Source organism: Trachemys scripta, chromosome 21 (assembly GCF_013100865.1).
Source record: "Trachemys scripta elegans isolate TJP31775 chromosome 21, CAS_Tse_1.0, whole genome shotgun sequence".
NCBI lineage: Eukaryota > Metazoa > Chordata > Testudines > Emydidae > Trachemys > Trachemys scripta.
This window is the reverse complement of record NC_048318.1, coordinates 16950616-16978233: the sequence shown is the minus strand read 5'-3', so window position 1 is coordinate 16978233 and position 27618 is coordinate 16950616. Positions and strand designations below refer to the sequence as shown.

At 49.2% G+C, this 27618-nt stretch overlaps 3 protein-coding genes across 3 annotated transcripts in view; all 3 read left to right on the top strand.

Moving 5' to 3' along the window:
• Positions 1 to 3428: 3428 nt before the first annotated feature.
• APOA5 (apolipoprotein A5) lies at positions 3429 to 9821 on the top strand. The gene is made up of 6 exons (XM_034754748.1): positions 3429 to 3581; positions 4670 to 4887; positions 5190 to 5305; positions 6530 to 6605; positions 7317 to 7428; positions 8318 to 9821. Exons 4-6 carry the CDS (start codon positions 6557 to 6559, stop codon positions 9252 to 9254), a joined length of 1098 nt encoding a protein of 365 aa, XP_034610639.1. The 5' UTR covers positions 3429 to 3581; positions 4670 to 4887; positions 5190 to 5305; positions 6530 to 6556; the 3' UTR covers positions 9255 to 9821.
• A 2162-nt stretch (positions 9822 to 11983) lies between these two features.
• Positions 11984 to 20645, top strand: ZPR1 (ZPR1 zinc finger). Its single transcript, XM_034754736.1, has 14 exons — positions 11984 to 12153; positions 12268 to 12429; positions 13659 to 13749; positions 14426 to 14496; positions 14710 to 14796; positions 14899 to 15021; positions 15326 to 15379; positions 15670 to 15736; positions 16200 to 16270; positions 16750 to 16839; positions 17083 to 17193; positions 18110 to 18196; positions 19439 to 19504; positions 20048 to 20645. Exons 1-14 carry the CDS (start codon positions 12031 to 12033, stop codon positions 20180 to 20182), a joined length of 1338 nt encoding a protein of 445 aa, XP_034610627.1. The 5' UTR covers positions 11984 to 12030; the 3' UTR covers positions 20183 to 20645.
• Positions 20646 to 21531: 886 nt separating this feature from the next.
• BUD13 (BUD13 homolog) overlaps positions 21532 to 27618 on the top strand; it is a 12304-nt gene continuing 6217 nt past the window's right edge. The window contains exons 1-5 of the mRNA XM_034754659.1: positions 21532 to 21744; positions 23366 to 23459; positions 25240 to 25324; positions 26710 to 26767; positions 27403 to 27618. Coding sequence (XP_034610550.1) covers positions 21623 to 21744; positions 23366 to 23459; positions 25240 to 25324; positions 26710 to 26767; positions 27403 to 27618 — 575 coding nt within the window. The 5' untranslated portion in view covers positions 21532 to 21622. The remainder of the gene's footprint in view (positions 21745 to 23365; positions 23460 to 25239; positions 25325 to 26709; positions 26768 to 27402) is intronic.

Sequence of the window (27618 nt, the reverse complement as noted above, 5' to 3'; positions counted from 1 at the left end):
TTGTGGTCCACGCATTGAGCTAGTTGGAGAACACTTGTTGCAGTGTCTGGGGTACAGGCACTGCAGAGGGAGGTTTAAATCCAAGGGGAAACACTTTTAATTTGGATTGATAAATAGACCAACCCTGGGAATTAACATTCCCTGGCTTGCCCGCCTGAGAATGACCCCCTTACAACCGCCTCCTGAGCCCTGGCAGCCACCAGCCAGCTGTGAGCTCTTGCACCCCCCACTCTGCCCCACTCCACTTCTCTGAGCAGCAGATCCTGTGTCCCAGGATTGGACGGGGTTTCCCAGGGGTCCTCTTCTGCCAGGCTAAGACACTTGCTGCCATGGGAACAGGGCACTCTGGTTTTCCCGGGCTCCACTTCCTATTCTAATAGTAGATGTGCAGGTGAACGAGCCCCTGATGGTATGGCTGATGTGATTAGGTCCTATGATGATGTCACTTGAATAGATATGTGGACAGAGTTGGCATCGGGGTTTGTTACAAGGATAGTGTGTCATTCATCTACAGACAAGGAGCCAAACCCTGCACTGGGGTAAATCGGTGCAGTTCCTTTGAGGTCAATGCAGGTATGGTGCTTTGCATCCCCCGAGGACCTGGTCTGAGGGACCATGGAACACCCCCAGCTGAGGGAGCCTGGTTTGGGGACACATGAAGGGCTGCTAGCTACAGACAGCGGTGGTGTTTGTTAACATCTGAGCCATATTGATATATAGCTGTGACTATCTGCCAGCTGTGCGCTCTGACAGCAATCACTCCACCTTGGCCCTGCTCTTCATGGGGCCGGCAGCAGCTCAGCCTGGCCTGGGCTGGAATTATTAGTGTTTGGTTCAAAGTGAACATCACACTGGATTGACCACCCAAGGGTCTCTACCCACGGAACAGGGACAGCTTTTCCCCACACTGTCACAGCCCTGGCCTGAGGGCTCCCTCTCCCGGGGGGAGAAGGGACTGCAGGCTCCACGGTGCATTCATCCCCTTGGCTGAGGCTGCTAACGAGGAGCTAGTTAGTGCTGTGAGTGATGGGGATCCCTGTCCTGCAGCAAGGGGCTGGAGACCCACACACCTCTTTGTTTCAACGAGGCCTCTCAATGGCCAATGCATGAAAACCATTTTGGGTGCCTACCACCCCGTGCTCGCTGTGAAGCTGTAATCTAGAGGGGTGGATTGCCGACACTCCGGTATGTTGGTGATGTAGCAACGGAAGCCCTTGAATGCGTTGCTCTGAATCCAAACCATATAGCCACATTCCCAGCCTCTGAACAGTCCCCAAATAAGGAGATGCCTTCATAACGCTGGGTAGGTCAGCCCAGTGCTGTTGTTTTGTTGTTCTCTGTGTGTGTGACTGCGTATGCGCGTGTGAGTGTGCACTGAACTTCTTACGCTGCACTGTCCGCAACGAATGAGGAGCAGGGCTTTGTCTCTTTCAGACACCCCACATTCCTGCAAGGGGAAGCTTTGCGGCATTGCACTGGCTTTAGCCCAGACTGCCCCTCGTCTCTCTAAGGACAGCCCTGCTAAAGTCCAGGCGAGTGCTATGCAAGGCAAACAGCATCTAGAGCGATAGTGGGTTATCTAGCTCCCACTAGGCATTCCCATTGCCCAACGGCCCCTAGGAAGCTGGGCCCACCTATTAGCATTCCATGAGGAGGGTCAAACTGGGATTAAGGGGATTAACTGGGATTAAGGTGGCAAGGAGAGGGCTTGCGTTGGCAGCAGCAAGCTAGCTCAGGCAGTTGTGAAGACGAGTCACTGTAACCCACGTCCCCTCGGAAATAATGGTTGGATTTCTGCTGCGTGCACAACTCACTCCCCAAAGTGACACCGAATCTGCCGCCAGGCTGCTCTCACAAACTAAGCAGTGTTAGGCTGGCTCTGTATTTGCGTGGGAGACCCCAAGAGACACCTCGCTGCAGAGGGAAAGAGTGATGCAGGGGCCCCAGTAAGCTCCTGCTCTGTGTTTGTACAGCGCCTGGCACAATGGGGTCTCGGTCACTACTGTAACACTACAGACCAGTTATGTGGTTTAGATACCTGCTACTCTCCATGTCCTGTTCCTGGCTGGGCTGCCCTGATCATTAGTGCCCACACCAGCCACCTTCACCCATCAGAAACCCAAGTTAACTCAGCATCAGAATCGATTTCCTGAGGAGCAGGGTGCATGTGGAGCCGTCGGAGAGGGGGTGGAGCAGGGCAGCAGGGCTGGGGAACGAGGGCAGAGAGAGATGAGCCCACTCACATGACTGAAGAAGCTGGGGAAGGCCTGTGGGAATGGCTGATGAGACCTGGGCTGTGAACTCTGTGCAATGCCCAGCACTGTGGGGCCCTGGTCTCAGGTGGGGTCTCTGGGTTCTTCAGTCCTGCATCAATAAACAATACACATCTTTCCTCTCTCAGCAGCTTTTCGGCTCCGGCAGGGAGAGGCGGAAAGTTGTCCCCAGCTCATGGCTCTTTGGTAGCCTCGTTCCAGTCCCCAGTGGCCGGTTCTGCATGTCCCCAAAAACACCAGCCTCATTCTCGGCACTAATTGGCCCCCTTGAGGGCAGTCTCAGGAGTGAGGCGAGGGGCTGAACGGGCCCTGGAGACTGAACGCCTCTCACAGCCCTAAGGAGGTCAGTGTGAGGCACTCTGTTACCGCTGGGGAGCTTTACATGGGCTGCTCCTGTCCCGGAGATGCGGAGAGGACCTAGATCCCCAGGCCACCTCGCCCCAGTGCTACATTCACATGAAAAATGTTTTAAATGGAATAATAATAATGGCAGAAATTGATGGACTAGGGCCAAGGTCCTCCAGGGGCTGGAAGGTGCCCAATTAGAGGGAGTTATAATAGGCATCACGCAGGAGCAGCCCCCCAGCTACCTGTCCAGGCTGGAGAGTGACTTTGGGGTCAGGTGGAGAGGAAAATGGGAGTGCAACAGAGCCCTGCGCCCTGTGAGCCGCTCCTGTTTGCGTGGCTCAGGGGAGAGAGGTGAACTTTGGTGTCAGAGGAGGGTCAGTGACTGCCTGGAACTTCACCCTTGCCTCAGGCTGGACTTTGCCAAATACGTGGATTGTCACCTCCTCTAATCTGCATGCAGATAACACATCCTCACTGGGAAAGAGGCTGAAAACATGAAGTACCCTGTCTGCCTGTTTCCCAGAAAGGCCTTAGGTATTAATGTGATACAAAAGCTAAATGAGGTAAAGGTTTGCAGATCAGTTCTCAGAATAAGCAAATCGGAGGTGGAGAGACAGTGTCTGAGGAGTTTACTCCCGTCACTGTTTACAGAGTTTGATTCATTTCCCTCAAAACAAATATTTCCAAGCTTTGTTTTCCTATTTCAAATGCAGTGCCAGCATCCCAGTGCTTGTGAGCAGCCGTGCACTAACACACCAGTGTGCCCAGACCAGAGTTCACCAGCTGTTCCATTGCTTTGGTTTGCTGTAGCAACCTGAGCCCAGTGGAAGCGTATAGATAACGTATAGATCTTAGTAGCAGTGCACGGTCTAGAAGTCAGCTTGGAGATCGAAGCACCTGTACAGTCTATGCTGCACAGAGCCCCAGGGCTCTGCATCTGGTTGTATGAGTGAAGCTCAGGTAGGATCCTCGTACACCTCCATGGATCACCTGTGTGCTGGAGATGTCTTGGAGATGTCTCGTGTTGTCTCCTACCTGCCTCGCCTGCTGTGTTCAGTGTGCTGCTGGTCACTGCTTCTGCATCAGCACAGACACAGGGGGCTGTCAAACAGTGTGACAGGTATGAACTGACCCTTCCGGGTGCTGGCCATTTCCTCGCCTGCCGTCCTCAGGAGAAGCTCTGGGTGGAGAATCTGAAATGCCAGTCAAAGGCGCCTGGAGCCTGGGGCCCACAATTTGTTCGGAATGTTTGAAAATGGCTCGATTTTGGAAAACGCTCTCAAACGCGGCTTTTCACTTTAAACTGGCCCCACTTTCACTCAGCATGGCTGGTTTTTCAGTGACAAATATGCTTTTTAAAATGTTGTTTACAAAATTTGAAATTGTTTCACCGGTTAAAATACATGAATAAAACATGCCAAAAAGTTACATGTTGGGTGTTCTGGGTGGACAAATAGCCATTTTGCTGAAACTGGGCAAAAGATGAGCTGTCTGGGTTATGAAATGGCTCAGGACAAAAAGGCACCATTTTCCCAAATCTTTTCCCCCTTTTGCTATTAATTATTGTATTTCATAGTTCTATTCACCAGGCTCCAGCTGGGATCAGGGTCCCATTGTGCTGGGCAGTGTGCAGACAGATACAGAGAGATGGTTCCTGCAAAGAAAAGCTTCCGGTGGAAAGATGGGTACTGTGGCTACAGCCCTGAACTGGGACTCAGGAGATCTAGGTTCAGTTCCTTTCTGTCAGAGACTCCCCAGCTGTAAAGTAGGGACAATAGCCCTTCCTTTCCCCCACCCTTTGTCCGTCTGTAAGTTCTTCAGAGCAGTGACAGACTCTCACTATGTGTTTGTACAGCACCCGGCACAATAGGGACTGATCTTAATTGGGGCCTCCAGACGCTACCATGATAATAAAACACTAGTAATCCAAATTCCCTTAAGGGGATGTGCAGCTGTAGGTTGCCAGTTTCCAAAGGGTTAACAGCCCCTGCTTTTCCCTCTTGGATTCTACCCCATTCAGGGCAAATAACCTCTTGCCTTTTCCACAGGATTGGCAGCTCACACTTGGTTGCGCAGCTGTGGAACCCAGTGGCAGAACTATCAAGCCAGGCAAACAGATAGTGCTGTTTGTCTTGGTGTATGAGACTGGGATACAAAGGTCAGCCCCGAATCCAGCTTCACCCGAATCCAGAGACCTGGGCAGCGCGACCAGCAAGGCCTCTCTTATCACTGGTAATATACCATCTTATCCATCAAGAAGAGAAAGGTGAGGACCTGTGATTGGCTATTGTTCTTGGATACCCTGGAGCTCTGGTATTTTCTAACTTGCTAGCCCAGTGGATGCTTAGGAGGATGTCTGGCACATACATTTCTGCAGCATGCAAAGGGTTAACTTTGTTTGTAAGCCACTGGGGAGAGAGGTGGTTGGCTGGGGTAGCTGGAATTGAACTGGTCTGGTAGATGGGTGGGGCGAGGGTGGTGAGTGATCTGTGAGAGCCAGTCAGATGACTGGTACTCACGTCATGCTCTGAGAATGTCTTTGAACCTCCACGTTGTATTTACATGCAGATGCGTGTGGGACCTCTTGTCACCTGAGCACTTCTGCCTAATACTGCTCCATATATAAAGTGAGCAGCGTGATCCAGGGTCCAACTCACAGAGGACAGCAGGTGAACAGCAGCTAGGTAAGGTGCAGGTGATACAATTCGTTAATTCTGCAGCAGCTCAAGGCATTTTCCGGGGAATGTTGTGTAGAAGTTAGAGCAGAAAGCTGTGAGTCAGGACTCCTGGTTCTATTCCCACCTCTTGAAATGTTACCTAGTGCATAGGGACACGGGGAGTCATGTTTCCTGGGTTCCATTTCTGCATCGGGGGGAATATGGTTTAGTGGTTAGAGCAGGGAACTGGAAGGACTCCTGAATTCTAGACCCAACTCTTTCACTGACACACTCTAGGTCACATCTCTATTAGCCCTAGTTTCACCAGCTATAAAATGGGATAACAATGCTGATCTACTGGTGCTACAGTGGCCTGTGATGCTGGATTACTTAGACTGCAAAGCTCTTTGAAAGCCTTGGATGAAAGATGCTTTAGTAGGGTATAGTGCTCTTGTATGGATTTCCACAAGGGCATAAAGCTGTGAGGTGTGGGGGCGGTCTCACCTTAGAGCACCGTAAGAAGTTTGGAAATGAACCTGTATCAGGGCTATAGAGTTTTCCTTGACGTGAGTGGACGGATCTGTTAAAATGGTTTCCCCTGAGGTTGTTCTGAGTTATCTTCTTGAAAACAGTGCCCAGTGCAGAGCTGAGCTCTCTGCTCATTTGGAATAACTAATTTCAAACCAACGGTGATATTGACACAAAGGGGTGATTACCATGCATGTGTGCAAATTGAGGTCACCTGTGCTCTCCTCACAAGGACCACTGAACTTGTATTATGATTTATTTATTTGTATTATGATAGTGCCTAGGAAGCCCTAGTCATGGACCAGGAACCATGTTGTGTCCATCGTTTGCTCCCACTCAGAGGCAGTTTATCTTGCTGACCAAGGGGGCCAGTTCTTGATACCCTTACTCACATTGAGAATGCCTTACACCTTGAGTGGCCCCACTGAAATGAAATCAATGAAGCGGTAAGGTGCTGCTCAATGGGAGGGTATCAGAATCTGGCCTCTGGCTGTATTTTACATTCACCATCTGGACTTTGTGCCATCCAGCTGCAATTTAAATCCCCACCTGAAATGTGTTTGAATCGAAAGAGAGTCATTGCAAAAAGCAACAACCCAGACAGAAGACCCAGTCATTGGAAAATGAACCTGGCCCCCACCCCATGAGCCGATAAAGTGAAGGCAAAGCCTGGGTCATGGCAGGAACTCCACTAACTGCTTTCTGGTTGCTTTCTCTCCTCAGAGTCCCAGCCCAGTGACCAGACTGACCATGTCTCACAAAGCTGCACTTCTGGCTTTGCTCCTGGCCACCGTCTCAGGTTGGTGATCTTCTCTATAACAACGTGCAGGGACTCATTTCCTGGCTCTAGACACGACAGTGGAAAGTCCTTGGTCGGGGCAGTGCTGGGGATTCAGCTGCGTGGCAGGGGGCACTGGCTGCTTACAGGAGGATGCAGCTTAGCGAGATAGTATTTTGGGACAGGAGATGACAAGTCCGTTGACCCATCTCGCCCCAGACAAGAAAGGTGTCACAGTAAGATGACCCAGTGACAAGTCCCCCATGTATTGCTCCTTTGATGCTATCGCTGTACCCCAAGGCAGGGTAGCTCTGACCCTGTCACGGGAGTCTCAAGCATCTGGACCCAACATGTGCCACTGGCCTCCACTTCCGTTGTGTCATGTGAGGCAGCCCCCCTGACGAATCCTTCGGGTTATGCTGGGCCTGGCACCCAGAACGCCCACTGAAGTTAATGGGGGCTGCAGCTCTGGAAATCAGGGCCTTTATTACTTTGGGGAGGGGGCGCCCCTGGGACTTGTCAGTGTAGAGAAGCCTCCTGAGCATCCCAGGGATAAAACGCTGTCTCAAGGATTTACAGACTGTGAACTCCATCAGTTTAAGAGCAGCTCCCAACACCAGGTCTTCCCTTCACAGAGCTCCCCCATGCCACCTCCCTGCTACCAACCTCATGCTTTGCCACCAAGGCTCTCCCAGGGTCACTCTGTTAAATGCTCTTGTTCCACCCATGCAGCTGCTCAGGCTGAACGGGCGAGGAATGGGTTCTGGGATTACCTCAGCCAGCTCACTCATGACAAGGACAGTATGGCACATACCCAAAGCATGAAGCTGGACCAAGAGATCAAGTGAGTACCTCGTTCTCTGGGGTTAAAGAATTTGTAGGCAGTATCCTGAAGCCCATTGCCCTGTCAGAGGCCAAAGAACATCTGGTTCTTGCACTTTGCCTTCCAATTGCTTCCAAGCTGTTTGGTTTATTGATTGATTTTTAGAGAGGCATAGTGCCCCTAAAACCTTCATATATATATAGGCATCTTGGCATTTCCAAAATCTGTTGTGTCAATACTATCCATCCCCTATGTGGCTGGAGATCCCCCAGCTGGCCCTACTCAATAATAACTGAAATACAACAAAGAAAAGCCCGGTGGAAACCCAAAAATGATTCCTGCAGCTTGGCGAACATGAGCTCTGGCCCAGCAGCCAAGACCGGGAGCAAGGACCACAGGCAAGGGCTCTCTGCTGAGACAGGACAGTGACACTGGCTTGACTGGTAATATTGGTTAGACCAGCAACAACATAGGCAAGTGCTATGCAACCAGCTCTCTGAGGGCTCTATTGCAGTGGTGATACCCCAACTCAGCTCTGCCAGTGCCCCTCATTCCTGACCTGCATCCCCTCCCTGCTATTCCATTCATGACCCTCATTCCAGCTCTGCCAATGCACCTCTTTCCTAATCTATCCCACTACCTGCTTGCCTCTCCTGAGCTTAGACTCATGACGAATTCTGCCATGTAGTTTTTGTTCTATGGGCAAAGTCCACAAGGGACTACGCTAAGATGAGACCCAAGGCCCAGGTGTCAAGGGGTGAAAAGTTAGTACTTTATACATCTTTGAGAGCCCCCTTTCTTAATGCAGCGCCCAACTGTACAGTCACTATTGCTAGTAAAGTAACAAAAGGGCTAGGACGAGGAATCAGAGCTCAGGCAGTTAGAAGTGTGTGTCTGTTGTTTCTTACAGAAAAGTGAAAGAAAGTATCCAAGAAGGAGTTAACTACATGGGAAATCTCCTTGAGAAACTGGCCCCACTCAACAGAGGACTTCAGCCCCGGTTCTACCAAGACTCCGACAGCCTGCGAAGGCTCATCAGGAAGGAGCTGGAAGGCCTGAGGGTGAAACTGTCTCCTTATGTGGATGAGGTGCACCAAAAAATCAGCAAGAACCTGGAAGTGCTTCGCTTCCAGCTGACCCCATTCACCCAAGAGCTCCTGGACCAGGTCATGCTGAAAGCTAGGGAGCTCCAGCAGCACCTCACCCCCACTCGAGACGTGAAGGCCCAGTTTCTGGAAGGCGTAGATGAGGTTCAGAGGTTTGTGTCTCAGTATGCCAATAAAATAGCCTTTCATACTGACCAAGTGAAGGAGGTCTTCCATCCGTACGCTGCCAGACTGGTGACGGAGATCCACCGCAACGTGGAAGAGCTCCATAGAAACGTCATCCCACACACCAAAGTCAGCCCGGAAAAACTCAATCAGTACATCCAGGAGCTCTCTGAGAAGCTGACCCAGAATGCCAGGGATCTCCACCAGAAGATCCAGAGGAATCTGAACCACCTCAAGGAGCAGCTGCGCCTTTACCCCAGTGGCCTCCGGGAGCACATTGCTGGCACTACTGTAGACCCTCCCTGGGCTGTGGACCCCTACATGGAGGGGCTGGCTCAGGAAGTGCAGCAGAGAATTGAGGAGTTCAGAAGGGACACGTTCCTCCAGATAGACGACTTCACCAGAACCATTGACCGGGAGACAGAAGAAATGAAGTTCAAACTGTCTCCACTGTCCTCATACTCAGAGGAGTTTCAGGACAGCTCAGCACCTCTGGAGGATTTGCATGTCCGGCTTGACTCTCTGTGGAAGGATATTTCCCAGAGTTTGAATGAGAAAAGCAGTGATTTACAATGAAATCCTGTACCTGTGTATAGAGAGGGGTGTGCGTGAGTGTGTGTGTGTGCTCGTGCGCATGCTTAAACCATGCTAGTGGAAAAGAAAAACTGTCAAGAGGTCATGTCCTACTCTACTGCACTGTTGGCTAAGGACACTTGTGGCCATGACTTGGACAACTATAACATGCCATCAACATGGCTTCTCGTGCCACATAAGTACAGCTCTTTTGTCTAGCTGCAGTGCTAGTCCAGAGTTCTCAAATCTGACGGGTGTTCAGCCAGCCCCTCCCTCACTGCCTGGCAGGCCCCTGCGGCTGAAAAAACACGGCAACCTGCTCTCTCTTAGAAAGATAAAGCCACAAAGTCACCTTCTGTCAGAAGGATACAATTTTGTGACTCCGTATTGAATCATGCCATTTTACTAAAATAATTCCACAAACTAGCATTGCTGTGGTCTTTTGAAAGCCAAATGGGAAGAGTGCTTATCTCAGCAGCAGGAAAAAGGGAATAAGTACCATACCTGTAATTACCTATAGCAGTGATTCTCAAACTTCAGTGCACCATGACCCCCCCCCCCGCCTTCTGACAACAAAAATTACTACACAACCCCAGGAGGGGGGGACCGAAGCCTGAGCGCACCACCCCGGGCTGGGGGGTGTGGGGAGCAAAGCTGAAGCCCAAGGACTTCTGCCCTGGGCAGGAGGCATGTAACCTTAGTCCCCCTTCCCAGGGCCAAAGCTTTGGCCCTGGGTGGTGGGCTTGGGTTTGGGCTTCAGCCCTGGGTGGTGGGGCTTGGGCTTTGGCTTGGCCCTAGTCCCCAGCAAATCTAACACCAGCTTTGGCCCCGACCCACAGTTTGAGAACCTCTGACCTATAGCATACACTATATATATATGGCCCAGTTTTATAAACCTTACTCACATTGACTTCAGTGAGACTACTCAGGTGAGTAAGTACTAGTCAATGGGAGTAAAATGTCCAGCATCTGGTCCATACTGTATGTCTTTGGATTAATACAGAGTTGAAATGTTGAATTATTTTTAAACTCTTGAAGCTGGACTTCTGGACTTTAACAATCTTCTCTGTGTTACTAGAGTGAATAGTACACGCTGCTAGTGTGCTGCACCCTACTTAGGTGACTCTGCAGGGTTAACACTTTCCTTGCACATTCTGTGTATATATAAAATATCCCTCTCTATAATCACAGCATTTTTTATGGAACAGTCGATGGGAATTCAGGTGTTTGGATGTTGTAAGCCACAGCCACAACGGTATTGATATGCCATTTGCTATACCAGTTTTATGGTTTCTTCCCCTGCAACTTAACTGTCAAATCTGCTTCAATAAAGTGACATGTTGTTAGATTTCTTTGGAGTTGGTTTTTCCTTTTTTTTTCTGTTGAAATTGCACAATAAATACATTATCACAATGTGTAGACTTTTAAAGGCTATGTAGGAGCCACATTGCTTTGTCTCGCTCCACAACTTTGTGCTCATATATCTGGGTTTCAAAACCCAGCTCAGCATCTTGGCATTCAGTATAACACAAGAACATAAGAATGGCCATATTGGTCCATCTAGCCCAGTCTCCTGTATTCTGACAGTAGCCAGTACCAGATGGATCAGACGGAATGAACAGAACAGGGCAATTTACTGATGAGCCATCTCCAGGTGTCCAGTCCCGGCTTGTGGCAGTCAAAGATTTATGGACACTTGGAGCATGGGGTTGTGTCACTGATGGGCCATTGATGGACCTATTCTCCATGAATTTATCTCATTCTTTTTTTAATCCAGTTATACATTTGGTCTTTACAATGTCTCCCGGCAATGAGTTCTGTAGGTTTACTGTGAGTTGTGTGAAGCAATTCCCCATCTTTGTTTTAAACCTGCTGCCTATTAATTTCATTGGGTGATTCCTGGTTCTAATGTTATGAGAAAATAACACTTCCTTATTCACTTTCTCCACACCATTCATGATTTTATAGACCTCTATCATATCCTCCCTTAGTTGTTTCATTTGTAAAATGAACAGACCTAGTCTTTTTAATCTCTCTTTATAGGGAAGCTATTCCATACGCCTAAACATTTTTGTTGGCTATTGCTGTACTTTTTCTGATTCAAATATAACTTTTTTTGAGATGGGGGCTGCGTGCGGTATTCAAAATGTGGATATTCTGGGGATTTATACAGTTCTAGTGTGATATTTTCCGTCTTACTAGCTATCCCTTTCCTAATGGTTGCCAGCATTCTGTTAGCTTTTTTGACGGCTGGTCCACACTGAACTGACGTTGTCCTAATTTAGACCCCCATCAATTTTCTATGTATGGTTGGGATTATGTTTTCCAATGTGCATTGCTTTGCATTTAGCAACATTGATTTTCAGCTGCCATCTTGTTGCCCAGTCACCCAGTTTGGTGAGATCCCCTGGTAACTCTCTGCAGTCAGCTTTGGGCTTAACGAGCTTGAATAATTTTGTAGCGTCTGCAAACTTTGCCCCCTGACTGTCCACCCCTCTCCCCAAATCATTGCTAGGAATAGGGTGGTGAGGTGTGCGCTCCCTCTGCCTCCTGCCATCCCCTGTGCCAGGCTGAGGCCTACCCCAACCCTGAAGCCTGTGTGGGAGTAGCCATGCGTCACGTGACTTAGCGGAGGCGTTCCTCCCGCCCACACGAGGCCCGCGGAGCGCTCCGGCTCCCCCTCCGCCCCGCCCAATCGCTTCACAAAGGGGGCGTGGCCCGCTCAGGAAGTTCCGGGTCAGAGGGTGTCCGGGAGGCGGAAGCGGAAGCAGCGAGCAGCATGTCGGCGATCAGGGAGCTGGAGCCCGTGCGGGGCGGCCCCTTGTTCCGGCCCCTCAGCGCCGAGGACGAGGAGCAGCAGCCGGACGAGATCGAGTCCCTCTGCATGAGCTGCTACCGCAACGTGAGGCCGGGGAGGGGCCGCCCCGGGGCTCGCCCTGCGCGGGGGGGGGGGGGGGGGGGAGGGGGGGGGGGGGGGGGGCAGCTGCTCCATGTTCCCTTGGCTTTGCTCTTCCAGGGGGTGACTCGGCTGCTGCTCACCAAGATCCCCTTCTTCAAAGAGATCATCGTCAGCTCCTTTACCTGCGGCAGCTGCGCGTGGTCCAACACCGAGATCCAGTCGGTGGGGCGGATCCAGGAGCAGGGGGTGCGCTACACCCTCGCGGCTACTGCGCGGCAGGTGAGCCAGGGCCCCTTCGCTTCGGCTCCTCTGGGAGGGAGCCGGGGGCAGGTCCAGACCTGATGGCAGGTAGCGTCTTAGCGCCGGGTAGAAGATGTCCTGGCAATTCTGAGATATCCTAGTCGCCACTGGCCTTGTCTGGATCAATAAAAACATAATTGTGGAAAAACAGCCAAGCTATCAAAAGCCTCAGCTTGGGGGATACAAATGGCCTGACTTTAAGCGTTCAGCACTTGTGAGATAATAGGAAGCCCCTGAGTATATTGTTGGTCGTGCAGACTGAATGTGGGGCCTCGTGCTATAAAAGCCTGAGTACCTACTGCCTGACCTAGTAGACCCAATTCTTCTAGTCAGTGTTATAGCAGGCTCATGAACCTACATGTTGCCCAGCCACTAAAGGGGCAAGGAGTGCCCCACTGAATAAGCACAGGTTACACTTCTGATGCCTGTTGAAATGTAGTGGCTGATCCTGGGCTGTCTGCATCTCTGAAGAGCATATTTGGTGCCTGTGCATCCTGACTGAAAGTATAGCGTGGGTTGAAAGGGGTGGAATTTAGGTAAGCAGGCTCCAGCCAAGACCCTAGGACTGTGAATACTTGCGTATAAGTCACAGCTGCCCTCAGAGTACAATACAGCAGCAAATCTGCTTCTCTGACTATTGTAAAGTAACTAATATTTAATGAGACACTATCAGCTGCTCATTAATGGGATGCTGACTCTCTGGGAAGTACTTTGGTGTAAGATGTCCACACAACATGCTAAAACAGGCTATTTTGTGGAGATGTTGTGAGCATTTGAGGAAGGGAGAGCCAGTCAGTGGATCAGTGTTTGCCCTGATGCATGGCAGCTATGATCAGAAAAGGTTGTTGTTTGTTGTTTTTGTTGGGTTCATTGATGCTTTGATGTATCTTCACTTACAAGGTGCGCAGAGCAGATGGGGGTGGCCTAGGGTGTAGGCGTAACTTTCTACTTATGAACTTAGGTGTATGGGAAAATAACAGGTGGGAGAAGCAGCCCAGGGAGACAGTGAATGGAAACACTGGTTTCACTGTGTGTGTGTGTGTGTGTGTGTGTGTGTGTGTGAATGATCTTCTATTTGGGAACACAGTTGTAAGCATCCTCCCATGTGCTTCTCAGGGTTGAATTCATTCTTATTTGCTCAGCGTGTGTAGGGTTCCTGGCCTGTTGTAGCTTTATTTTTAATCTTTCCTATAAATTGTTCTGTCCAGGATATGAATAGGGAAGTGGTGAAGACAGATTGTGCCACGGCTAGAATCCCAGAGCTAGACTTTGAAATTCCTGCGTTTTCTCAGAAAGGAGGTAGGTATGTAATCTGAGCTCGCATGTGGCTTGGGGTGGCTCGTAGCTTAGCAGAGGTGTTGGTATAGCAACAACTTTTGGCTACTGGAATGGACGGCTACTCTGTATCTGAGTATGACCTAGTCTAGACAAGGGTTTGGATCTTTGTACTGGTGTGAATCAGTTTATGCCCAGCTTTACTGAGATGGCTGTATGGATGATGGATGGAGGTGGGTAGAGCTAGGCTCTGTGGTATTACTGTCTTAAATAGCTCCCGTTCTTGTACTCTGGACCCTGATTTATCCTGCTGCTAGTCAGTGCCTAGCATTGAAAGCTCGCTTCCCCCAAATCCTGCAGTGTCTTGGAGACAGTGTCACAGCCTATCCCTGAGGCATCTCTTCCTTCATGGATGCTTCTCATGTAGGCAGCAGGAGCTTCTTCTATCGGAGGTATGGGCTTCTGTCCACTGACATGTGCATGGTGAATCTGCAGCTGCATGGTGCTGTCTGAGTAGGGAAGAGACTAGACATACCAGGGCAAAAAAACAGGCGCTCTTAAGAGTTCTTGTTTTCCCATCTGTGGGAATGAATAGTTCTAGGAAGGACTGGTGGGCTGGGGATGATAACTTTAGAAGATTAACAACATTGCTCTGGTGTACTTAATGCTTTAATTAGGTCTGTTTTCTCCCTCTATCAAGCTCTTACCACTATCGAGGGAATAATTGACAGAGCTGTCGCTGGCCTGGAACAGGATCAGCCAGTCCGCAGGGTAAGGTGCTTTAAGAAGGGGATCTCAAAACAGATGTCTGCTTATGGTCTACACTTAACTACAAATTCTGTACCTATCACGGTTACACATCCCCTATTAGATGATGAGCTGAGAACACTTCTTGACTCACCATTGTGCCTGTGACAGGCCTATCTGAAGGTCTAGGCTGGTACCAAAGATCCAATCCGATCTTAAGTGTCTCTCCTTTCACAGGCAGCAGACAAAGATGTGGCAAGAAAAATAGATGAGTTTATTGGCAAACTCAAGCAGCTGAAGGAAGTGGATTCTTCTTTCACCTTTGTAAGTATTAGCAGGAGGGTGAGGGAATGCATCTGCCCCTCTCTCTTTGGGGGCAAAACAGGGAGAATTCCTGAAGACTTTCCATATACTTCCTTCTGTCAGATCATAGACGACCCCTCAGGTAACAGCTTTGTGGAGAATCCTCGTGCGCCGCAGAAAGATGATGCTCTTGTGGTTACTCATTACCGGAGGACTGCCCAACAGGATGCTATGCTTGGACTTGAGGTATTGCGTCTGGGTGGGGAAGGGGTCTTCAAGTCAGAAGCGAGGGGGGGCCTGGCAGGTGTATGTTAGCTCTTCCCTCATTCCTGCTTTGCAGTCCCTGTCTTCCATAACGGAAGAGCAAAATGCCCTTCAAATCCTAGTCTGTGCCCTCCTTTATATGCTAGAGGGGATGCTGCTGAGTAGCAGAGGCATTCTTCTCTTCCACCTTGCCCCAAAGAGTCTGTTCAGAGATCCATGAATGGGAAATGTATGAAATATAACTGTCTGAGTTGGCATACTGATACTGGCCTCTATGCTGTTTCAGGTGGAGGAGACTGATGAGAACCCAGCTGACTCTGTGGAAGATCTGAGGAATGAAGTGAGTAATGTTCCTTGTTGGCCACCTGGAGCTGGCTAACTGGATTGTAGCTCTGTCCTGATTGCTCTGAGGAGCATGTGGTATTGGGCACACAGATAGGGATACCTAAACTGCCCCATTTGCTGGGCTAATTCTCTTTCTAAGCTACAGTGATCAGGGCCATAAGTATCCAGATGGAAGCTAAATTCATGCGTTGCTCCTGGTTGCAATATTCTTTGGTATCTGTCTTTAGGCAAGTAAGTGCTCATAGTGCAACAGATCAGACTCTTCATTGTGTTCTTCTATTGCAGGTGTTACAATTCAACACAAACTGTCCTGAGTGTAACGCCCCAGCCAACACTAACATGAAGCTAGTGCGTATCCTTTTGATGGGACTATGTGACCGTACAAATTGGCCTCTTCCTCCAGTGCAGAGGGGGTGGGGTTCAGTATTGTGCACAGGCCTGGTGCTTTGTATTCTGCCAGAGAGAGGCTTAAAGGTCTGACCCAGGATAGCAAAGTCTGTGACTCCGGAGACACAGCTAAGTGCTATATATAGCTTGGAAACAAGCTCAAGTTTGAATCCTGATGGATGATCCCATTAAATAGGAGCAAAAGGCTGGAAATCTACTAGTGCCTGTCAACATGACTCTCTGCATTGGTGCTCAGTACCTGCATTGGCACTGACATGCTAATCTCCTTTGAATGCTCTTTTGAAGACAGTTGCATCCTTGCGTGGCAAGGCTGACAGGGCTGGGAAGTAGCTTAGTCCTCTGTAAGGAACCCAGAAGTTCTTTGTCTTGGAGGTATTTCAGGCAAACTTCCTAACGGTCTGTCCCAGAAATTCCACACTTCAAGGAAGTGATCATCATGGCTACAAACTGCGAGGCCTGCGGGCACAGGACAAATGAGGTGAGCTGCAAACCTGACTATGTCCTCTTCGGAACATGCCACTCTTCTGTGCTCTCCAAAGGGATGGAATTTTCTGTCTGTCCCCTGCCTGCACCCCACTCCTTATCATAATCTGGCTTCCTGGATCACATATCGGACAGAGGAGACTAGGAGAGATGGGGTTTGTTAAATGTCTTTTGTAGCAAACTCAGGTGGGTAAGACCACAGCAGCTGAGTGGCTAGCATGGGAACAAATACCTGCAGCTCTGTCACAGTATGTTAATCAGCTAAGTAGCTGACTTGGATGACTAACCTTTCTATCCCCAAAAATCTGTCCTAAACCTAAGGTTGAGGCACTGACCCCAGATCTGACTGGCCCACTGCAGGGTCTTAGACGCAAGACATACACCAACTATTAAAGCACACTGTAGTGGCAAGAGGATTAAAGTATTCTGAATTCTTTTGTCACTTGTAAACTAACTCTAACAGATTGTCTCTAGGTTAAATCTGGAGGAGCAATAGAACCGCTGGGTACCAGGATCACCCTTCGTGTTACAGACCCTTCAGACATGACGAGAGATCTACTAAAGGTAATCTCTTCCTTCAGATATCTGATAATCTCTAAATGTGTGTGGCTGCTTCTTGGGACCTCTTCTCTCAATTTGGCCCTGCTGATGAAGGGAGTGGGGCCTAGTTAGAGCTTCTGGGATTTATTCCCAGCTCACCATAGACTTTCTGTGGTCTTGGCTCTCAGATGGAAGCTGCTCTCTAGCACGTCACCATTTTGGATGACCTGGAACTAAGCATACCGTGTGTCTCTCCGTTCTCTACAGTCAGAGACGTGTAGTGTGGAAATTCCAGAGCTGGAATTCGAGCTTGGCATGGGAGCGCTGGGGGGAAAATTCACTACTCTGGAGGGGCTGCTGAAAGATATCCGAAATCTGGTAAGTGGCCTATATTAAGCTCCTGTTTAGCTGAGGTCTGTACCTGTATTTGGGATGCATAGACCCCATGAATGCTGAGTACCTGTAGCTTCCTGTAGACTTGGATATGCTGCGCAAGTGCGTGGCACCACTGAACGCAGTCGTTCATGTTATGCTGCAGCCTTCACTCACCCTGCCTGGAGAGGGGGGAGCACATCAGCCACTCGCAGTGGCTTGCATCCTCTTCTGGGGAGAGGTGGGTTGTCCTTCCAGAAGTCTTCCCTCCCCTTCTCCATGTTTCACTCCAACTGTTCTTGTACACCTTGCTCCCTAGAGCTAATCAGTGCATGAATCAGAGGGTTACTTGAGAGCGGCATCAATCACTCCTTCCCTAGGCTCTGGATGTGCTGCCAGTCCTGGCTCCCTCCTTCTGAACAACTGAGGGCAGCTCTGATATGTGACATAGCTTAATGCCTACTCTGTTCTGGCACACTGATGCCCACAGGAAGGCAGGCTGTAGAAGTGGGTGGCTGAGGTCATAGTAGATGGAACGGACAGTGTCCCTCTAGCTCCTACGTCTGCTTCTGAAAGCAAAGAGATCTGTAACCAGTGCACAGTGTGACTGAGATCACTCTGTACAGGGCAGAGGCCCTGTAGATCTTGATTCTTAAGACACCCCTCTCCCCTCTGAGCTGAGCTGCAGGACTTGCCCTTGACTGATCTGAAGACAGGAATGAGCTTTCAAAGGCCTATTATGGGTTACCTAGAGCAGCATGCTATTGTAGAAGGCTGCCAATTCCTGTTAACTAGGGACTTCCCAGGGCTCCCCTGAATGCCCTGGGCCAGGCTGGGCATGGTTCACATGCAGGTACCACAAAGTATTCAGCAATAGTAACTCAGTGTGGCACAGTGTGAAAGAGCCTGTTTTCTGTTGCAGGTTGTGAAAAACCCCTTCACTCTGGGGGACAGCTCTACTCCAAGCAGAGTGGAGAAGCTCCAAGAGTTTGGCAGAAAGGTATATCAGGTTAGTAGCTTTGGTGTCCTATTCACACCGAACTTGGCAAATGACTGACCTGCTCAGATGCGTTCTTTGGCAGCATTGCTGCAAGTCTGAAGTGTGTAACTTTGGGGAATCTCTGCAGGCATGTAAAGTTTACCCCTCCTTACCCTGCCATCCTGTTCTCAGTTCCCACCTTCCATCAGTGTCCTGTGTAGCCATGCTATAAGCCTTCTGCAGGGAGGGGGCTTGAGGCTCCTGCTTCAGGACCACTGATGTTGCTCCATACATCATTAGGCAGGGAATACCTCCTAACACAACATGCTTGCACCCGATGAAGGCAGTAATCCTGAAGCTTGCCCTGACCTCAGACCATCACACAAGCTAGACTAAAGATCAGCATCCCTCCTCTGGGCCACCTAAAGGTTGGGCAGAGCCTTCCTTTCACTGAAATGAGGCAAACCAGCCATGCTGCAATACCGTCCAGGCCAAAGGGGGCTAACTTCCCATGTACATTGAGCTAATGCTCTGGGGCACCTCCATGCCATAGGATCTCCAAATCTAGTACCTAGAACTATATGCATCATGGACTTGGATCAAATCACTGGCTGTATTAGTGTTCTAGTAGCCAGTATTCAGAAGAGTAATATAATACACTTTTGGCTGTGTCTGCCAGCATGCAGTGATCCAATTGATGGGTGGGGGGGTGTCAAGATGGAGCACTGCATGCTGGGAGATGGAGGCACAGCCATATTAGATTACTGCTTCCTTGTCCAGTGTGGACAGCTGTGAGAAGCTGCACTTCTATTTACAGATTGTCATTGGCTTGCAGTATGTTTCCTGAACATTTTGGATAATGGGGCTGGGAGACACACTCTCTTAATTTGTTACACCAGACTACTCAAACCTTCAAATGTCGCAACTGTTCATGGTCTGAACAGGCACTAGATAGCAAAGCACTGCTGTCATGCGGCTTCCTATGCCTGGAACTCTGTCCTGCTCTAAGCCTCCTCACCTGAAGCATGTCCTGTCTTGAGTGAATGCTGTTATGCACAGGGAATGTTCTGTCTAGAAAGCACTGTGCATTCTTCGAGTGGTGTATAAGGCTTCTGTAGCTCCTCTGCATAGGTGAGTGTGGTGATGACAACCTGCAAGATGCAGCAGAGACTTGGATTTTAGGATTGATCACTGCTAAAATGGAGCATGTGGGGTCCTGGCAACTCTTCAGCAAAGGTGCTGAAGCTGTGAATCTGCCTTTTGTTTCCTCAGATTATGGAGGGTCACATGGAGGCTCACTTCATTCTGGATGATCCTGCAGGGAACAGCTACCTTCAGGTAGAGTATTGAGCACTTGTAATGAGACTTCCTTTTTTAGGGTCTTCTGAATGCAGAAATCCATAGATGCACACCTTTCTCTTCTCTCTCTCTTCCTCCCCCCCCCCCCCCCCATGCTATTGAAAACAACCAAGGAATCACTTTGGAGGTGGACTGAGGTGGGAAGAGAATTTCACCTCCATGCCCCTGTGCCTTAACTGGTTGCCTCCATTCCAGGAGGTGATCCCATTGCTGGTGGTAGGAAAAAATGAGATGCATGGTTCTTCAGGGGGCTGAGAGCTAGGATCCTAACACTCTGCTTCTGTCTGCTATTGACTTTTGGAGCTTGGGCAAGTCACTTGATCTCTCTGCCTCACATAACTCACTTCTAAAGGGGCTGATCCTTGCCCTCCTAAAAGGGAGAGTAAGGCTCAACTATTATCTGTAAAATGCTTTGTGATCCCTGGCTGAGACTTGCCGGAGAAGTGCAGCACACGCAGCTATGCTAGGCTCTGACCCATACCAAAGCACAACTAATGTTTTCTCTTTCTCTTTGAACCGAAGAACGTCTATGCTCCAGAAGAAGATCCAGAGCTAAAAGTGGAGCACTATGAGCGTACGTTTGCACAGAATGAGGATCTGGGCCTCAATGACATGCGAACTGAGGGCTATGAAACTGGGCTGACCTCTGAGCGGTAGCAGCACACGGAGGGACAGAAAAGCCAAACTCTTTTCACTAAGTTATTACTAATTACAATAGGGCTAAGGAGCTGCCCTGTCTTGCACTGGCAGCAAGCTTTTTCCTTTTGTTGGACAGCTGGAGGGTACACCTGCTTGATCTACTTTTTGGAAGTTGGCAGGTGGGCAGCCTTTAAGGTCAAAAGTTCTGAGTCTGTTAATTGCTTTGGAAGTTTATACTTGTATAAAGAAAAATGTAAACAACCTGTTTGCCTGGGTTTCAGTTGTGTTCTTTGTCTTCCTGCACACCTGTAAATGCATCAACTGGGATCAGTCGAGCCCCTCCTTGAGCAGCTGTTGGCTCTGCAGCTAGTGGCTCCAGACTGATTGGTACACTTCTACTTTGAAATGAAAACCACCCTCACTGTCTGTCTCTGTAATCTGTTCCCATGTAAAGTATTAAACCAAGTGTTGCTTTTGCATAGTTCATGTGTCATTTTGTTTTTTTGTGCATGTCCTCGAGCTCACATCTGAGAAGACTCCAAGCACAGAGAAGCTTGGGTTTGAAGGGTGGGAGGGAAAGCTAACAATGATTAATAGGGGATCAACACAATCTGATTATGGCTAATGCTTCCCCCACAGAAGGGGTTTGGCAGTGTAGATGCAGTTCAATGTACTCAGCTTTGCTCAAAATAAAAAAGGAATAATATGACAATAACAGGGTTTGTTTAATGTTCCCTCTGAGATAAAATGGGGCAGCTGTACTGCCCTCTTCTGCACCACTTGTAGGAGCAAAGACGATGCTGGCTTCTTATGACAGCTATGGTGTGTTTTTTGTTAAATGGAGGTTGTGCAAGCCATGGAATCTGTGATTTCAGCCTATGGCAGCTTGGGAGCTGTGGATGGCAGCCAGCAGGACCCTCCAAAACTCCCTAGCCCCTGTGCCCAGTGGGGAGACCCCATAGCTGAGCTCTTCAGTTTGTCATGGACTTTTTTTTTAAGTAGTAAAAGTCAGCCAGGTCCTGGCCTTCTGTGAATTTTCTGTGTGGCCTGGGACTTATCTGTGCCATTACGAAAACTCTCCATGACAAAATCTTAACCTTCCTTATAACCTAGCCTGGGGGTCGCCCCCACAAGGCTGCAGACAGCAGGGCCCTTTGCCTTACCTGAGGTTTTAATGGCCGGAGAGGCAGTTGTAATAATTGACCCTGCTGCAGCCTATGGAGCTCCCTCCCCCCCCCCGGCTCAGGCGGGGCAGACCAAGGGAACTCCCCGCTGCAGGAGCCGCGTGCCCCGCCCCCTCCCAGCGCTGGCTGTACGTCACACGCCCTGCGCAGCGCGTGAGCAGCCGGCAGCGCCCGCTCGCCCCGCCCCACGTGCCGCGGCCGGGGGCCAGTCGGTTTCCGGGGCGCGCCTCGCGCTGTTTTGTCCCCGCCGCCGACCCGTCTGCGCCGCTCCGCCATGGCGGCCCCGGGCCTGTCCAAGGCCGAGTACCTGCGGCGCTACCTGGGCGGGGCCGCGGCCGAGCCGGAGGGCGGCAGGCGCAAGCGGAGGAAGAAACCGCCGGGGAGCAGCGGCAGGGGGTGAGCGGCCGGGCCGGGGGGATCGCCCCTCCCCCGGATTCCTCGGGGTCCCCCCCCGGATTCCTCGGGGTCCCCCTGCCTCTGGGGTGCCCTGTCCCCCCCCCCCCGTTCCAAGGCCTCCTCGGCCCCCTGCGCTCCCCCAGCCCCAAGGCTCCCGAGCTCCCCCAGCCCTTAGCCCCCCTTGCTCCCAGGGACCCCCCCACACTGCCCTAAGGGTTCCCCTGGCAACGCCCCCCCCCGGGATTTCCCCCGCCGCGCTTAGGGAAATGAGACTGACGAAGGGGTTGGAAAATGTGCCCCGTAGCAGCGGTTCTCCCTCAGGGATGCGCTGAGGTCTGCCGGGGGGTCCATCAGCTCCTCTGGAGACTTGCCTGGTTCTGCAACAGGCCACGTAACTAGCACGAGTGGGGTCAGTACAAACTACAATGTCAGACAATGACTTGTTTGTGCTGCTCTCTCTCCTATACACTGAGATACAGGCAAGTGCAATAGTTACATTTCAGTTGATTATCTCCTAAAAACAAGAAAGTCAGCCCCTGTTCAGTACTAGTGGGCGGTGCCACGTCTGTATTTTTATGTCTCATTTTGTAAGCAAGTCTTTTTTAAGTGAGGTGAAACTTGAGGGTACGTACGCAAGACCAATCAGGCTCCGGAAAGAGGTACAGTGGTCTGGAAAGGTTGAGAGCCACTGCCTTATAGCGACAGATTCAAGGATCTCCGACTACTTGGCTTAATAGAAGGTTAAAGCGTGACCTGGTTACAGTTTGTAAGAACCTAAATGAGAATAAATATGTGATAACGGGCTCTTCAATCTAGCAGAGAAAGGTAGAACTCGATCCAGTGGCTGGAAGTTGAAACTAGACAAATTCAGACTGGAAATAAGGCGTACATTTTTAAGAGTGAGGCTAATTTACCATCAGAATAACTTACCAAGGTTTTCTATCTCAAACGTTTTTAAAATTAAGACTGGATGTTTTTATAGAAGATTAGGAATTATTGTGGTAAAGTTTCCTGGCCTATGCTATATAGGAGGTCAGGTTCTCAACCTGTTTACCACTGTGGGCTGCATCCAATACTATCTGTATGGCTCTGAGGATGTCATGTGGGCTGCTGCTCTGTGCTGATTGGACCACAAGCTGCCCGCAGGTTGAAAACCTAGATGATCGCAATGGTCCCGTCTGCCCTTGGAATCTGTGAGACCTCCCCCACTTTCTCTTCTGAAGGATCCCCAAGTAACCCCTTAACCATGGGGCCCCACCAAGTATCTCCCCTGCCTCTGAGACCGGAACCCCTGTATCTATCCCTATCTCCAGTGTGTGTTAGGGGATTTGGGGCTTGTGTAGCTTCTTTTCTTGCTCCCCCTGCACTGTTCACTGGGTCTGGGGAGAGGTAGATCTAGAGCATCCCCCCCAGGTAGCTGATTGGGGGCAGTTGCTCTTACCACAGTGGACTATGGGGATGCAAAAAGCAACTGCTGTGTCTCTGAGGGTCCTTCTTTTGCCTGCCACCTGAGTTGCATATATTGGACACAAATGCCTCTTATTGCTTCATTCATCTGCTTTGTACTCCCCTGAGCCATGGTCATTTCCTAATGCCACTACCTTTCTCCCCCTCCTCTCAGGATGCGAATAGTGGATGATGATGTGAGCTGGAATAGCATTTCTGCTGCACAAGAGAAAGAGGAGGAGGCAGAGGATGAAGGGGACCTGCCTGTGGTGGGTACTCTAGGGTCGGGAGGCTTGTGCTATCAAAAACCAAATTGCTAATTGTATTCAGCACCCCTACAAACTTCCTGCTGTCATCATGGGGGGAAACACTTGCCGGGGGAATGGCTGCCTGTGTAAGTGGACAAAGTGAATAACTTGTCTGGTTTAACCGTAGAGAGATCTCATTAGTATCCTAGAAAGAATGATATTTTGCATTCAAATGTTTTATATGTGCATTGCCGTAGATCTAAAGGCTTAAAGCAGATTGGAGCCTCATTCGGCTAGGCCTTGTACTACCATCAGCAAAGGGAGCATTTGGTGTGTAAGCTACTGCGGGTAGGGACTGATACTACGTCTCTATCTTGCATTAAAAAAATTAACAAAACAACATTATAGCAAAAGGAGAGAGCAGCTGACCCTGCAGAGTTGCTGTTCTGTGAAGGGGGTTCAGAAATCGAACGTAAAATTGACCAGTAGCATAAGTGGGTGCAACTCTGTTGGCCTTAATCAGTGTCAGATTTGTTCCAGAGCATATGTGAAAAATGTGGCTGCACAAGGGCTGTTTTACACTACACGTCCCATAGAGAATCCAGGATGCCCAGTGTCTGAAGGTCTCTAAGTGCTTTTCAGTTACTATTATGCTTCATGACTCATGTCCCTCTTCTGGGGGTAATTGCTTCCTAGAGCAGAGGTTCTCAACCTTTTTCTTTCTGAGCCCCCCCAACATGCTATAAAAACTCCACGGCCCACCTGTGCTGCAATAACTGCTTTTCTGCATATAAAACCGAGGGCTGGCGTTAGGGGTGGCAAGCAGGGCAATTGCCTGGGGCCCCATGCCACAGGGGCCCCTGCAAAGCTACATTGCCCAGGCTTCAGCCCCGGGTCGCGGGGCTCAGGGACCTGGGCTTCAGACCCATGCAGTGGGGCTTTGGATTTCTGTCCTGGGCCCCAGCGAGTCTAATGCTGGCCCTGCTTGGAGGCCCCCCTGAAACCTGCTCGCAGCCCCCAAGGGGGGCCTGGACCCCTGGTTGAGGATTACTGTGCTAGAGCGTATTCTCCTGTGCTTTGTCTAGTTCAGGTTCCAATGACATACTGTGCGTAGATAGACTGTCACTAGCAACTTTTAATGGGCTGTTATTAAGTTAACAATCGCATTTTTAAAAGCCTTTATTTGAATTACTAACAGCACCTGAGATATGGAAAATTTTTTAATTAGACTGATCAGTTTCACTTATTGCTTCTTTTGCAGTAGCCCAACTTCAGTGTCTGGTGAACAGATACTGTTTAGATCTAAAACTTCCCTTCAGACAAATAAAGTTCCCATTGGAATTGATAGAAATTTTTTTGCTAATTCCTGTTTTTGAGCCAAATCTAAATTTTGAGCTGAGACTGCTTGACATGGTGGGTCTTTAGAGATTGATTTTTAAATGAAAAAGAAGCAGTGGAGAGCTGTTGCAAAACAAAAGCAACAGATGAGAGAAATATTTTGAAATGTTTTAAAACAACCGCTTGTAATGAAATCAAATAAGCCCGTGCAATTGATGATGTGAGCTAAACTTTGCTACTTAAGTAGGAAGGGATGTGTTCCATTCTAGAGCTACAGAGAACAATCCAGAGACTAATACATAGTCAGAGGCGTTAGCGGTATTGTGTGTTTTGATATCAATGTACAAGAAGTCTGTGCAGCATAATAATCGAGGATTACAGGCAACCACATTAGTTGCCTGAGTGTGTTTATTTTTGAGAGTAGAAAATCTCCTGGGTTGTAACTCTGCTACGTTGCATTCAGGTAGCAGAGTTTATTGATGAGCGTCCAGAAGAAGTGAAACGGATGGAAGAATTCCGGACAAATAGTAAATGGAAGCTTTTAGGAGGTAAGCTTGGAGTGGTGGCTGTTGTTGTTTTATCCCCAGCAAAGTATTCAGCTTTGTTCAATCCCCACAAATATAGTAAGTCCTTGTTCCAAATAATTTACACTTAAAGATAGGTATGTAGAAGATAGGAGACATTGGGTAACCCAGAGATGGAGAAGGCTTAGGTTTTATAGGGTTTTCATTCCACATTTCAATACATATATTTTCTTATGAGCCTTACAGAAGAAAAGGGCTTTCAAGAGGGACTTGACCGAAGAGAGATGGTTTGGCTTAGAAGGGGTGTTCCACAGGAAAGGGCAGCATGGAAAATTACACATGGAGAGTGATAGAAGGAAATGAACAGAGATTCAGGACTGGCATTGTACAGAGAACAGAGGGGCTGATGGGATACAGTAGGACACAGGATGAGATGAGGATGGGGGGACTTGTGAATGGGTTTGAAGATAAAGGCAAGAGCTTCAACTTGACTTCAGCAAGGTGGTGCCCTGCAGTTGTCAGGTTGTCATCAATGGAACTGAGGGTGAAAGTGAGCGTAGTCATCATCTGCAGAAGATGTGAGGGCAGGGGCCTTCTTAGTTGTTTGCAGGGAGCCCTGTCTGACTTCATCTAGGGAGCATGTCTGGGCTAACTTTCCATCCCCTTCCCCTGAGTGTTTTGCTTCTGCAAGCTGAAAAATGAAACACCAACAGAAGAAGCATGTACCCCATAAATCCTGAGATGTGCTCTCATTGTATGGAGGAATCATAGGACTGGAAGGGACCTTGAGAGGTCATCTAGTTCAGTCCCCTGCACTCATGGCAGGACTAATTATTATCTAGACCATCCCTGACAGGTGTTTGTCCAACCTGCTCTTAAAAACCTCCAATGATCCACGACCTCCCTAGGCAATTTATTCCAGTGCTTAACCACCCTGACAGTTAGGAAGTTTTTCCTAATGTCCAACCTAAACCTACCTTGCTGCAATTTAAGCCCACTGCTTCTTGTCCTGTCCTCAGAGGTTAAGAACGATTTTTCTCCCTCCTCCTTGTAACATCCTTTTATGTACTTGAAAACTGTTATCATATCGTCCTGCCCCAGTCTTCCCTCACAGGCCATGTTTTCTAGACCATTAATCATTTTTGTTGCTCTTCTCTGGACTATCTCCAATTTGTCCACATCTTTCCTGAAATGTGGCGCCCAGAACTGGACACAATACTCCAGTTGAGGCCCAATCAGTGCGGAGTAGAGCGGAAGAATTACTTTTCGTGTCTTGCTTACAACACTCCTGCTAATACATCCCAGAATGATGTTTGCTTTTTTTGCAACACTGTTACACTGTTGACTCATATTTAGCTTGTGGTCCACTATGATAAGAATCTAAGTGATGATTCTTTTCTTTTTTTTAGATCAGAATGAAGATTCACAAAGCTCAGACCTTTCTCTAGCTGCCAAGTCTACAGCAAGGTATGGGGCTTTGCCTGGGGTTGTGGTCTCTCAGTACTTTACAGTTAAGCCTTATGATGTAGGTAAGGGATATATGAGGATTGGTTTATTCAGCGCTAAAATGCATTCACCTCTGGGGGAGAACGCAGTAACTGTCTAATACAGTGTACAGAAATAATACACAGAACTTTAACACAGGAAGCAGATTTTTCCATAGTCATTTAAATACGTAGGGAAAATGTAGGTGGCTGCATGCTGGCAAGCAAAGCCGGAATGTTATAAGGACAGTAGAGTTCCCTCCTTTTCATAACAGCCTTGGGATCTTTAAATTCTCACATGACTCCTGAAAATATTCCGACTGCCCATAACATCTGTTTCAGCCCCTTCCACTATTAAGTGGATTGGTCATAAAGTGATTCCGGTAGAATTTAAGTGCCAACCCGGCTGGAGCTCAGAGGGCCCAGGTATAGGAACCCTTTTGGGGTTTTTGGCCTGGTAGTGACAGATCAGAGGTGACAAGTTCAGGCATTAATCTGTGTGAACGTCTGTCTGTGAAACTGAGAACCAAATGTGAATTGGTAACCAGCGCTTCATTCAGCAGGGCTTTAAACCCTGCTGGCTGCTTTACAAACCTCTTGTTTTGTTTTTATTTCCAGTTCAGAAACCACAAAACAAAAGAAAATTAAACACTTATCTGAACCATCACCTCCCAGGAGAGGTCGTCATGATTCGCCTGAGATTTCTCCACCCAGGAGGCAGCGTCATGATTCTTCAGATGAGTCTCTATCCAGGAATCAGCGCCGCGACTCGCCGGACCTGTCGCCGCCCCGCCGTGGGCGCCGCGACTCGCCGGACCTGTCGCCGCCCCGCCG